The 12806-nt window shown below is 42.5% G+C and overlaps 1 protein-coding gene across 9 annotated transcripts in view; it reads left to right on the top strand.

Moving 5' to 3' along the window:
- The window catches only part of TCF20 (transcription factor 20), a 2163179-nt gene that overhangs the window by 2015501 nt on the left and 134872 nt on the right, over positions 1 to 12806 (top strand). For all 9 annotated transcript variants that reach the window (XM_044074657.1, XM_044074648.1, XM_044074720.1 and 6 more), the window contains one exon: positions 714 to 763. In XM_044074657.1, coding sequence (XP_043930592.1) covers positions 714 to 763 — 50 coding nt within the window. The remainder of the gene's footprint in view (positions 1 to 713; positions 764 to 12806) is intronic.

Raw genomic sequence — 12806 nt, 5'->3', positions numbered from 1 at the left:
GTAAAACTTTCCCCCACAGCTCTAAAATCCAAGAACCAGTCCTGACCTCTGCCCACTATGTGTATGAAGTTTGCATGCTCTCTCCATGTTTGCATAGTTTGCTTCCCTGGCTTCTCTGGTGTGCTTTCAGCTTATGCTGGTTGACTGGCTACAGTAAATTAGCAGGCAAATATCCTGTATTCATCATTTCCCTTGTGGCCTGGGCCATGGCAAAAATGGTCCAAGAATGACCGCATTCCATTACAGTTTTAACAAATAAGTGAATAAAAATGTTACAAGCAAAACAGAGTTTTGATTGTTCACAAGGTCTCTGTCAGGCATGTTGAATTATAAAAATAGGTGCAAAGGAGGATAAATGATTTCATGTACAGAGAATGGACTGTAACAGCTCTTCACGTCAAGAGTTAAATTTTAAATGACGGACAAATGACACAATGTAGCATTTGTTAAGATGTTAGAAGGTTATGAAGTGATGTATTGTAAAACGGCTCATATATTGCTGTGTGTATACTCCAAAGAGTGAGTGAGTGGAGTTTGGCTTATATTTGCATAAATTTGCTCTCTCTGTTTTTGAGGACTGAAATATTAAGTGTTCACATGAATAACTGTTTTCAAATTTTAACTTGAGTCAGCATGTTGGAAGAGATAAAGCTCTTATGTTTGGTTTTAAATATGCATTCTTCATGATTGCTGTTTCTTTCGTCCTCTTGTAGATTGTTTACTTAATGAAGAGAATTTCTCAATGAGGTGCTCAAAGCACAAGGTAGGTCTTGTGTGTCTTTTTTATCAGTTGTTTACTGCTAAACTCCAATATAATAACCCTGTTTTAACATCTTAAGTCATCACATTTTCATTTGCAGCATGGATATTTACATTACTAGAAAAGAAAAAAATATATGCACTTTCATTCTTGTTATCCTGCAGTACATATATTTTAACAATTTTCATTCACATTATGTAAGTTAATTCCTGTTGAAGGCCTGCCTTCTTATAACCTCATTCCTCATCCTAAACATTATTCTGCATGTAGCAGTAGCCTTCGCTATATTGGGTTATATCCTGACTAGAGTATAACAGCAAGCGGACTTCCAAAGCTTAAGTGCACCTTCCACACACTCAGACCATTGACATCGTGAGCAGAGTTGGAGAAAATCAGTGGTCTGGGCACCAAACTAACCTGCAACATCTGTGTAAGACTTTCCCTCTGGAAAGCAATCACTGTAGAGTCTTGGGTTTTGCAACTCAGTCAGAAAGGGAACATGCTACATACAGTTCTTGCTTATTATACAGTCCCACAAGTAACATCTGAATCATTTTAACATTTTAGACCTTCTAGGTCAGGGTTAGATGGAACTTGTTCCTCCCCATCAAAAGGGAAACGGATTTTATTCCAGCTTTTTCCTTGTTCCAAGAAAAGAAGGTACCTAGAGACCATTTCTGGATTTTTCTACCCTGAAGACCTTTTTGCAGGTCCCAGAATTCAAGATGTTAACTGTTTGGAATTATTCTGCTGTGATTTTTCCCAAACCTTTTCTGATCACCTTGGATCTCAAGGTTGACCGTCACGGTAAGTGGGACTGGTTAATTTGATAGTGTTCCATTCATTCTTCGTTGTACCCTTCCCAGAGATTTTTTCTACCCGCTATGACAAACCTCTACTAGTTCATAAGCCCCTTAGCTATTAATCTTTCTCCTCTGTTTGGTTCTGTACTATTTTTAAACTCCATGTTTAAAATCTCTGGCTATACTCCGATGTTCTTCATTCCACATTGCTGCAGTCCTAACTCTTGGGTAGTCCGCTGTCCAGTCGGCCCGAATACCAAAGTATATGGCTGACGTCGGTCAGGGCGCATTAGACTGACGTCAGTACGTCAGGGTACTAATGCGCATGACCGACGTCATATCCTCAGTCTTTTTTGCCGCATGGTCCGATGCAGAAGCAGTTTTGCGAGTGCAGGTTGGCGTTCTGAAATTTTCTGAAGTCGGAGTTTCAGACCGAATCAAAGTTGGCTAAGTACCCGTTGGGGAACATTTTGGTTTTTCTTGCCTCAGTATTTAACCGGATGTCAGAAAAGTGAATAACTGTATTTCTTGTGGGAAACAGATACCTCATAGGGATTACCATACCTTGTGTATACCTTGTTTAGGGCCTGAGCACGACGTTGTTGGATGCCGCTCTTGTGCTAGATTTAACAAACGCACTATTAAGAGAAGGTTAGACTGTGCCAGGTTAGTGTTTGGGAAGCGTTGTAATTATAAAATGCCGTCGGATGCTCCGGCCCGCTTCGTCAAAAGCGCAAGGACAAACAGCGAAGCCTAGGGTTGATGAACCGCAGTCCCGGACGTCGGTTCTTTAGAAGGCTCAGTGGAGCCAGAGGTTTTGCCAGGAGTTTCTTTGGAGTCTCAGGCAGAGACTTTACTGTTACAGGATGTGCCTTCTCAGGAGGTAGGCCAGGCTGAGGGGCTTCTCAGGTAACTGTTCTTCCCTCTCTTCCCAAGGTAGTTAGAGCCTCTCCTTCTGTTTCCAAAACTTCTTTGAGAGGTAGGCCAAGTTTAGCTTCAGTGGGGGTTTCTCCTAGCACTTCAGGTTCTGTGCCTAAGAAACATATGCTTAAAATGGCAGAAGATTTGATTACTATGATTAGAGGTTCTATGCCCCCTCCTGATAAGAGGCCTAGGGTGGAACCTGAGTTTGAGAGTTTTGAACAGTGTTCAGAGGCTTCTGAGTCTTCTGCGGAAGACTTGCAGGAGTTTCCTCCTTATTCTGATTCTGATGTGGATGATTCCACTCCTACAGCTTCTCCTCCTGAGGATTTCTCATTTTCAGAGACTCTGCATTCCATGAGGGAGCACTTTAAATGGGAAGGCCAAGATTACTCTGATTCCAGGAAAAGGCTTAGGAATTCTTGTTTTTACCCCAGCATAGGCCCTTAGCTATACCTCCTGTGTTGAATGTGGTGGAAGATGTTTTTGCAGAGGCTTCCCTGAACCCTGATTCTTTGCCTCCTGCTCCTGTTAAACCTGATAGGTACTATAGGGTGCCTGAAGCTCATAAGTATCTTTTAAGAGTCCTAGGGCAGACCCGAAACTGTTTCTCAGGGACCTAAAGGTGTTAAGGCCTCTGTTGTTAAAACCCTGTTCCCACTGATAAAGAGGCAAGGGCTTTGGATAGATGGGGAAAGAAAGTGTATACTTCTTCCACTTTAGCCATGAGGGCGTTGAATTGTCAGTTTCACATGCTAAAATATCAAAATTATCTCCTTTCACAATTGAAATCTAAGGTGGATGCTTTGGCGGAAGGTATTGAGTGTAAAGAGTTGCTGGATTTAGTTCATGTGTCTGAACAAGTGGGTAAGCATTCTTTGCAATGTGGTTTTGATGCTGTACAGGCCTCCTCGAGGGTGGCTGCCACTAGTTCTGTTCTTCGCAGGCATGCCTGGTTGAGGATCAGAATTTAGCTGAGCATGTTAAGACAAGGATTTTGGATGCTCCTTTACAGTCTGATGTGTTGTTTGGTTCGCCTGTGGAAGCAGTTTTAAAGAAAATGGAGGACAAAGCTAAGTCTATGCAAACTGTTAAAGATTTTTGCAGGTGCAGCCACCAAGTTTAGTAGAAATTGGCCTACTAAGGGATGGACATATCCTGCTTATGATTCCCAGTCTAGGGGTAGGTCTAGACGTGGTAGGGCAGAGCTCAAGGTTCTTTTAGGCCTAGAACAGGGAGTTCACCTGCTCAGACTTCTGGTGAGGCAGGGGTCAGTCCTTTCGTAAACAGACCCAATGACCTGCCTTTTCAGCTGCCAGTAGATTCTCGTCTGGCAGCTCCTTTGGGAGGAAGACTGTCTCTTTTCAAAGAAAATTGGGATTTAATTACTCAAGACAGATGGGTGTTGGATATCATTCACCACGGTTACAGGTTTTATTTCCATACATTGCCCCTTTCAAAGGCATGCCAGACGTTCCTCCTCCACAAAGGAAAGAGGCTCACAAGCAAATTTCTCTGTTACTCCAAATAGGGGCCATTCAGCCAGTCCCTGTATCAGAAAGGGGCCTAGGATTTTATTCTCGCCTGTTCCTAGTACCAAAGAAGGGGAACACGTGGAGACCAATTTTGGATTTATCTATCCTCAACACTTATCTGGACATTCCCAAGTTCAAGATGTTGACGTTACAACAGCTTTTACCTCTGCTGGGCAAAGATCACTGGATGGTAACTTTAGATCTCAAGGAAGCTTACCTTCATGTGCCTATAAGACTAAGTTGCAGGAAGTATCTGCGTTTTCGAGCTGGAAATTCTCATTATCAGTTCTCTGCATTGCCCTTTGGCTTATCTACTGCCCAGAGTATTCACAAAGGTTCTGGCTCCAGTGATAGCTTACTTCAGGCTAAAAGGAATTCAAATCTATCCTTACTTGGACGACTGCCTGATTCTGTCTCAAGAAAAGGAAGACCTTCTACAGCATCTGGAATATGTTATAGCAGTGCTAAGATGCCTAGGGTATTCTGTGAACGAAATAAAGTCCAGTCTAGTACCCTCTCAAGACATGTGCTTTCTGGGTGTGAGACTGAATACAGCAGCCCAGATGGCCTTTTTAACCCCGGACAAACAAAAGAGTCTATCCCTTTACTTCCATCAACTATCTCATCAGTCCGTGCTGACTGCAAGGACAGTCCTTCAAGCATTAGGGTTCATGGCATCTTGTATTCTGGTGCTTCCCAATGCCAAACTGCATATGAGGAAGCTGCAATGGTATCTCAAAATGTATGGACACAGCACTGCCAGGATTTGGACACTGTCATTCAAATAATACCTTGCCTTCAAAAAGAATTTTTGTGGTGGGCTCAGGAATGTCACCTAAACAAGGGACTCTCTGTGACCCGGCCAGAGGCGAGTCAGATTTTAACGACAGATGCCTCGGACATTGCTTGGGAGCTCATCTAAATGGAAAGTGGATACAAGACAAGTGGCCTGCCAGACTACAGCATCTACATATCAACATGAAGGAGATGTTAGCAGTCCAGTTTGCATTGATGGCTTTCAAGGAGTTACTTCTTCCAGGGCAGGTGTTGATTCTAACAGACAACACAACTGTCATGTGGTACATCAACAAACAAGGGGAACACATTCTTATCCTCTATGCAGGCAAGCAATGATTTTATGGGAGACTGCGCTCAGCTTGCAACTAACTCTTCAGGCAAGGTTTTGCCGGAGCACAGAACTCCTTAGCAGATGTGTTTAACAGACAAAACATGGATCCCCACAGTGGAAACTGGATCTTCATGTATTTCAGAAATTGCCAGTGTCATGGGGAACTCCAGACATAGATCTGTTCGCTTCTCCACTAAACCACCAGCTGCCACAGTTTTGCACAAAGGGGTTTCATCACACAGCTTGGAAAGTGGATGCTCTTTCTTTCAGTTGGAAAAATCTTCATGTGTATGCCTTTCCACCTCTGCCTCTTCTTCCAAAGGTGCTCTTAAAGGTCAGACAAGACAAGCCAAGGATGATTTTAATAGCTCCAGATTGGCCTCGGCAACACTGGTACCCACTACTAAGGAGTCTGGTAAGGAAGCCTCCATGGCCTTTACCTTTGATTCCACATCTGTTATCTCAGAAGGACGGTCATCTGCTCAATGTCAAGCTTCACTCTCTTCATCTGACAGCCTGGCATATTCTGTGTTGAAACACAGCAGGTCTCAACTTCCTCAACAAGTTTTAAATGTGATTATGGAAGCTAGAAGACCTAGTACAAGGAAAGTGTACGCAGAAAAATGTAAGAGATTTTTATTTTGGAGTACAGCAAAGAATTTGGAGATTTCTGAGCCTAATTTGAGTGTGGCTCTTCAATATCTTACTGAGTTATTGGACAAAGGTTTGTCCTTCTCTTCCATTAAGATTCATGCTGCAGCAATTTCAGCTCACTATGATTGTGACCCACCATTGTTTTCGCATCCTTTGTTCAAGCAGTTTCTTAGAGGGGCAAAGAATATAAGACCCCCACGTAGAGCTCCTACTCCTGCTTGGGATCTCAATTTTGTGTTGGAAAAACTTACTCTACAACCTTTTGAGCCTGCGGCTACTGCTGAATTGAAATACTTGTCATGGAAGACTGCTTTTCTGTTGGCTATTACTTCTGCAAGAAGGGTGTCTGAGTTGCAGGCCCTTATGGCAGTAGAGCCCTTTTTGATTTTCCATAAGGATAGGGTATCATTACGTACTAATCCTTCCTTTATGCCTAAGGTGGTTTCTAGTGTGGCTTTAAACCAAACTATTCATTTGCCTACTTTTTATGCAGACCCCCAAAATAAAGGGGAAAACATTTTGCACACTTTAGATGTACACAGGCAATTGCGTTATTATTTAAGCAGGACTAAGGATTTTAGGCAGTCTCAGCAGTTGTTTGTTTCTTTTGCTTTGAGTTCGCAGGGCAAGCCTGTGTCAAAACAAACTATTTCTAGGTGGATTAGGTTTTGCATTGCATTTTGTTATTCCCATCATGGCAAGGAGATTCCAGCTGGGATTAGGCCTCATTCCACTAGGGCTACTGCCACTTCAACAGCATTTCTAAGGGGGGTGGCAACTAAGGATATTTTGGAGGCAGCTACTTGGAGTTCAGTGCATACTTTCTCTAAGCATTATCACCTTCCTCTCTACTCTAAGTCTAGGGCTGGTTTTGCCACAGCTATTTTGCAAGGCATGTTGTCAGCTCCTGCTTCTTTATGATTTGCCAGCCTCCCTTACCTCTGCTTTGGGATTCTACCCAATAGTTAGGACTGCAGCAATGTGGAATGAAGAACATAGTACAGTTTTGTACCTACCATAAATGTAGATGTTCGAGGATCCACATTGCTGCAGTCCAATTTACCCTCCCTCCTTCCCCTCTGTGTTTAGGGGTGGTTGTGTAGGTGAGGTTATATGCTGATAATTTTGTATATATTGTACATATTTTTTAGTGCAGGTATATTGGGCCTTGTCTTTTTAGGGTCTTCTGACATCTGGGGCAAGAAAAGACTGAGGATATGACGTCGGTCATGCGCATTAGTACCCTGACGTACTGACGTCAGTCTAATGCGCCCTGACCGACGTCAGCCATATACTTTGGTATTCGGGCCGACTGGACAGTGGACTACCCAATAGTTAGGACTGCAGCAATGTGGATCCTCGAACATCTACATTTATGGTAGGTACAAAACTGTACTTTACTAAACCCCCCTTTTCAGACTTCTTTTTGTTTTGTTTTAGAAGTTTTAAAACTCCTTTCTAATGCTGAACCAGAGTATATCCGTCCATTAATACCTCAGAAACCCACTCCCTTATACCCCACACTAGTTTCTCTCAAGACATCTTATGAGAAACGAGCTTTTCAGATGTATCCAATTGCTGTTTTCCTCTTAATATTGGTCCCCAATTGGTTGATGCACACAGCCCAAGACCCAGCTAACTGCTTTTCTTTTGGCAGTATTCCTACAGCCTAGAGACACCCAGCTTTTTAACCCCCCACGAATGACAGCAGTCCTGAGGTTCCTGCGCTGCAGGTCTGTTGATTCGTTTTGGGAAGTTTTCCGATTGGTCTGCAATGACCACACATGACCAATAGTTTGAGACCCAGCCCATTTCCTTGTTTTTCTTAAAGCGAAGATGCAATGGCAAGCAAGCATTTCTATTTTTAACTAATGGCATGGTTTTCTTAGCATTTTAATGGTTTCCCACGTGTTAATTTCATTTTTTGGTTGTAAATGTATCTATAAGTACCAGACATAAGTACAAGAAGTCATTTTCATTAAAGACCATTTCTGCTTACCTGGATTTAGTTTAGCATGAATCACTTTCTCCAGTTATTCACACGTTTTGTATTCAGCCACATCAAAGGAATTTTTAAGATTCCGTACCTTGGAACTCCACATTCAGTTTACTGCTTTGCCTTATGGGCATTCAACTGTCGTGAGACTGTTCACAGTGTATAGCCCGTGTCATTCTGCAGTCACCAAGGCTTCCACATATGTCCTTAGCTGGATGACTTTCTGATTCATGTCAGTTCCCTGCAGAGCATTCTTTGAAACTCATAATTCAAAGTTGGCCTCTTCTAGAACTTGGGGTTCACTCTGAGATTCAATTCCAGTGTTTTTACATCTCATTCTGTGGTATTCCTAGGACGCTGTGTCAGCACATCCCTCATGATGGCTTTTCTTCCTTTAGACAAGATTAATTTCTTAACAGATTACTTTCTCTCCTTGATGGACATTTCTCTGACTACTGCTTGAGAGCTTCATAGTGCCCTGGGGTACATGGCATCCACATTACAAATGATTCCATTTGCCAGACTACATATAAGGAAAATGTATTGGCACCTAAATTCTAGGTGGGCAAATCACTGTCATCCCAGTTCCCCTCTTCAAGGTAGACCCTCAAGAATGGATGTTGAATGGAGAAGTCTTCCTTCAGATTGTCTGCTGGTAGGGTACCCCTAAGATAGATCTTTTTTACCTCCACTCTGAACAATCCACTCAAAATATTTTGTTCCTGGACTGCTTGCAAAGAGGTCTGGAGAAAACTCTGTTTCATCTCATCCAAAGAGATGATCTGAAGATTGCGAAGGGCAAACACAAAATTCTGTTAGTTGAACCTCTTTTTGCCAAGACAGCACTGACTCTCCTCCTTCCATTAACCCAAAGGCAAATCACCACATGTTATCCCACAGGATAGACTTGCCCACACAGCAGAGGGGACTCTCCAGTTATTTTGAACCTGAAGACATTGTCTAATGGTTTTGATAATGGAGTTGTAATTCCTTTTAGACACTTGCTAGAGGTAATAAAAGAGGTTAGAATACCATTTCAGAATTTAAGAGACTTTCTCTTTTGTGTAAAAAGAGGGGACTGAATCCATATCAAACAGGGTTACCTTCTATTCTCGAATATCTTTGTGAGGTGCTTGGTGCTACTTTTGCATGTCTTGAATTAAGGTAAATTTGTCAAGCCATTTCAGCTTCTCTAGGTACAGATCCATCTTGTTCTTCACTTTTTGAGATCAGACAGTTCTTAAAAGATATCCTGCACATCAGCTTACATCAGTCCCACCCCACCACCAGAATATCTATCCCTTCTCCTTGGGACCTGAATTATGTTCTTGAGAAATTAACTTTACCACCTTTTGAACCTGTTAAAAGTATTGTACACGGCTGCAGTAACCTCTGCAAAGAGAGTTTGCGTTACAAGCCTTTCTGTTCTACCTTTTCTAGTTTTCCACAAGGACAGGGTGTATCTTGGAACCAACCCGTCCTTTATGCCTAAGGTGATTTCTGAAATTAGTCCATTCAACTTCCTGCATTTTCTCCTAGCCCTCAAAAATAAGGGCAAAGTAGTACTTCATTTGCATGATATATACAGACAGCAAAGATTTTGCTTGTACCAAAGGCTAAAGAGATTAGAAAATCTGATCAGTATATTTCCTTTCATGGTAAAAACAGTCTTCCAGTATCCAAGCAGATCAGTTACTGACAGATTTCCTTAGCCATTTCCTTTTGCTATCCTTTCCAAGGAAAATCCCTCCAGTACTTTCTAAAGCTCATCCTTCAAGGGCTGTATCTTCCTTCAGGTGACTTTTGTCAGAGACAAATTGGTCTTAAAGGCAGCTGCTTGGTCCTACATTTGCACCTTTACCAAGCATGACAGAATTGATGCCTTTTCTAGAGCCAGGACAGGGTGTTCCAGAACCGTACTTCAAGTAACTGGATTTCTGTTCTCTCTCTTACCTCCCTCCAAGTCAACCTAAATCACTGGGAATTGTCCTATCTGTCAGCACTATTACTATAGTGAGCCATTGATGAACATAGCACAGTTGTGTATGAACTTAAATGTTTGAATGGCTCATTGTTGCAGTATATGCACCATCCCTCCATCCCATTGTTCTTTCAATTTCCTTTAAGCCAAAGAATAATCCCAGTTCACCTTTCCTTCCCTCTGTCCTTTTTTTGCGTGTGGCTGTCCTCTTTATAGTAAGCCACAGTCTTTTTCTGGAATAAAAAGGCCCTGCCCTGAGGAATTTTTGTACTTTTGTTTGTCCCCTAAGTACCAGCACATAATCCTTGTGCCTGTGCCTAAGACTGCATGTCCAGCTCATGCAGAAGGAGTGCATAATCTGTTGTATATGGTCGGATTTATGATATCCTTTGCAGGCTAGATCCCATCTGTTAGCATTACTGCAGCAGTGATCCATTTGAACTTCTACGGTTATGGTAAGATGTTCATACCAGTCACCGCTGCAGTAGCCTTGGCTACATGGGTTATGTCCAGCATAGGATACAACAGCCGGACATCTTCCAAAGTGTCAGGGCACCTTCCATACACCCAAACCATTAGCTTAAGCTAAGCTGACTAAAAATACAGGCTTGAGTGCCAACTCCTGCAGAGATTTCCTGCTGCCAAAGAGTGCAGTCCTGTAAGGCTTTTGAGGATAGGTGGCTAGCTTGTGGTATTCCTTTGCTGAGCAGATAACCTTCCTTTTGAGGGGGATTCCATTTTACAAAAATTATGTATTTAATAACACTTTCCTATTCAAGGAGTCATTTTAAAGCTAGGAGTTTGTTTTAATGGACTGTCCTGAGACTGTTTTATACTTTTAAATGAAAGTGCTCTTTTTTTCCTGCCACTTTAAATGTTGTGTAAAGTAATTGAAAACCATTTTTTCCTGTGGAGAAATTGAGTTTTAATTTTTGGGGCTGGCATAGTGTTTTTCAAGTGCTTTTTATTGTGTTTTATGTGAAAAGTGACTTTTAAAGATTACCAGCGCTTGCTGCTCGTTTTCCCTGGGAAAGAAGCACAGTTTTTAATTTGACCATTGAACAAATTCTAAGTCCCTTGATTGGCCTTTCCTCCAGCTACAAAAAAGAAAACTTTAAGCAAACAGCCTTTGCCCGCAACAGCAGGCTAGCAGTTTGCCTCAGCTGCAGGTGGGTGACTCTGCTGTGGTCATCAGTTCTACCTCAGACTACTCAACTTTTAGTGCAGGTCCCTCTGGTGTAGCACCAACAGCCACTATGACCAGGGGTTAGTCACATCCTGCGTGGCTGTTCAAGTCCCTTTAGTGGACAAGGGAGAGCTACTCTTGTCAGTCCTGGGTGAGGGAACAGAGAAGGTTTCCCTGTTTTGTCAGAATGTTTTCCTTATCCCTAGAGAAGCTGCTGCTGCTACCATTAATAACACTGCTGGCCCGATTTTTCTTGTTAAAAAGAAATAGAAAGCTAAACATATCTATTCTACCTGAAATGTCCTTAGTGTGGAGTAGTTTACTGAGTCCCAACTTGAGAGTTAATTCAGGCTATTGATCCTTCTTATAAAGTAGCTTCTGGGAAAAATGAAAGAGGGATACCTCTCATTTATTTATTGACATTTGATATTCATGAAGAGAGAGATTGAAGATTCTGAATCTGGACAGGAAGATGAAGGGACATTAGACAGGTTCTTGTCAGATTTCTGATTCAGAATGTGAGGAAAAGTCAGATGTTGTGTAGTCCAATCTCACCTTTATTTTTACGTATGGGTTCCGAGCCGATCCTCGGCTCCAACTCGGCCAATTTATAAGCTCGAAGACTTCTGGTTGGCTCGTGGCTAAGCAGGTACCCATAGTGCACCAGTACAAACCCAAGATCTTGTTTGCCGGGTCGAAGAGTTCGGTTGTGCTTCTCTTGGTTCTGGGTAATTGTTAACTTTTTTCTTGTTCAAGTTATAATTAGTGTAGTACAGTAGCTGTTGCATTAGTATTTGTTAGTGTAGGTTCATAGATTCATGCTAGGCTATCTGCCCTAGGGCATTTATAAGCCTAGCCAGAGTGTGTTTGGCTTTCACCACCCATTTTAAATTAATTTTGCTATGCCCTTTTTCGAGGTTAGTATACTGTGCCTCTGTCTAACAGTGACACAGAAGTGATAGCCGGAGTAAACCTACGATCTACCATCCACTCATCAAGATTCCTCTTGAACAGAGTCAATGAGGGACTCTGCTTAACCTGGACTGGGATTTTATTCCAGAGTGAAGGGAGCCTCTGGGTTATGAATCTGTCCCTCCAGCATATCCTATTTATTTCAGTGCTGAGGTTCAAATCTCTCAAGCGCGTAGCTCGATGGGATTTGGATTTTCTGAGGTGCAGCATGTCCATTAATTCCAGGTTGGACATGGCTTTATACGTCAGGCACAGATCGCCTCTGGGCAGGCGGTATGCCACTGAGTAGAGCTGGAGTTTCTTTAACCTGGTAGCATATGGCATCTGTTTGAGCCCTTTGATCCTCTTGGTGAGGTACTTTTGGGGTCTTTCCAGTTGCTGCAGGTGTCTGCTATGGTACATCCCAAAAGGGGCATTGTACTCAATTATGGGCCTGATGAGGGATGAGTAAAGAGGCACGATGACCTCCCCTGATCTAGATGTGAATCCCTTCATGATTAGGTGGGCTATATAAAATGTTTTTCTAACCACTTTGGCCACGTGGTTGTCAAATGAGAGATTGCTATCAACTTGGGTCCCCAGGTCCCTAATTACTTCTTCTGTACTTAATGGATTACCACCTATGTGGTAATTTGTGGGCACTTTGTTTTTGCCAAAGGGGATGACTATACACTTTTTGGCATTTAGCTTGAGGCCATGGCTCTGGCACCAGTTGTCTGTTTCTATGAGGCCCTTTTGGAGGATGCTTGTGTCAGCTGGAGAGTCTGTTATGGCACCCAGTTTGCAGTCATCTGCGAACTTGGTCAGCCACAGTCATTCCGTGTTGGCCTGTACCTCTGAGAAATATATGTACCGAACATGAGAGGTCC

This window comes from Protopterus annectens, chromosome 1.part1 (genome assembly GCF_019279795.1).
Source record: "Protopterus annectens isolate FY-2018-M chromosome 1.part1, PAN1.0, whole genome shotgun sequence".
Taxonomy (NCBI): Eukaryota; Metazoa; Chordata; order Ceratodontiformes; family Protopteridae; genus Protopterus; species Protopterus annectens.
Note: the sequence above shows the minus strand (reverse complement) of the source record. Positions and strands in the feature narration are given on the sequence as shown.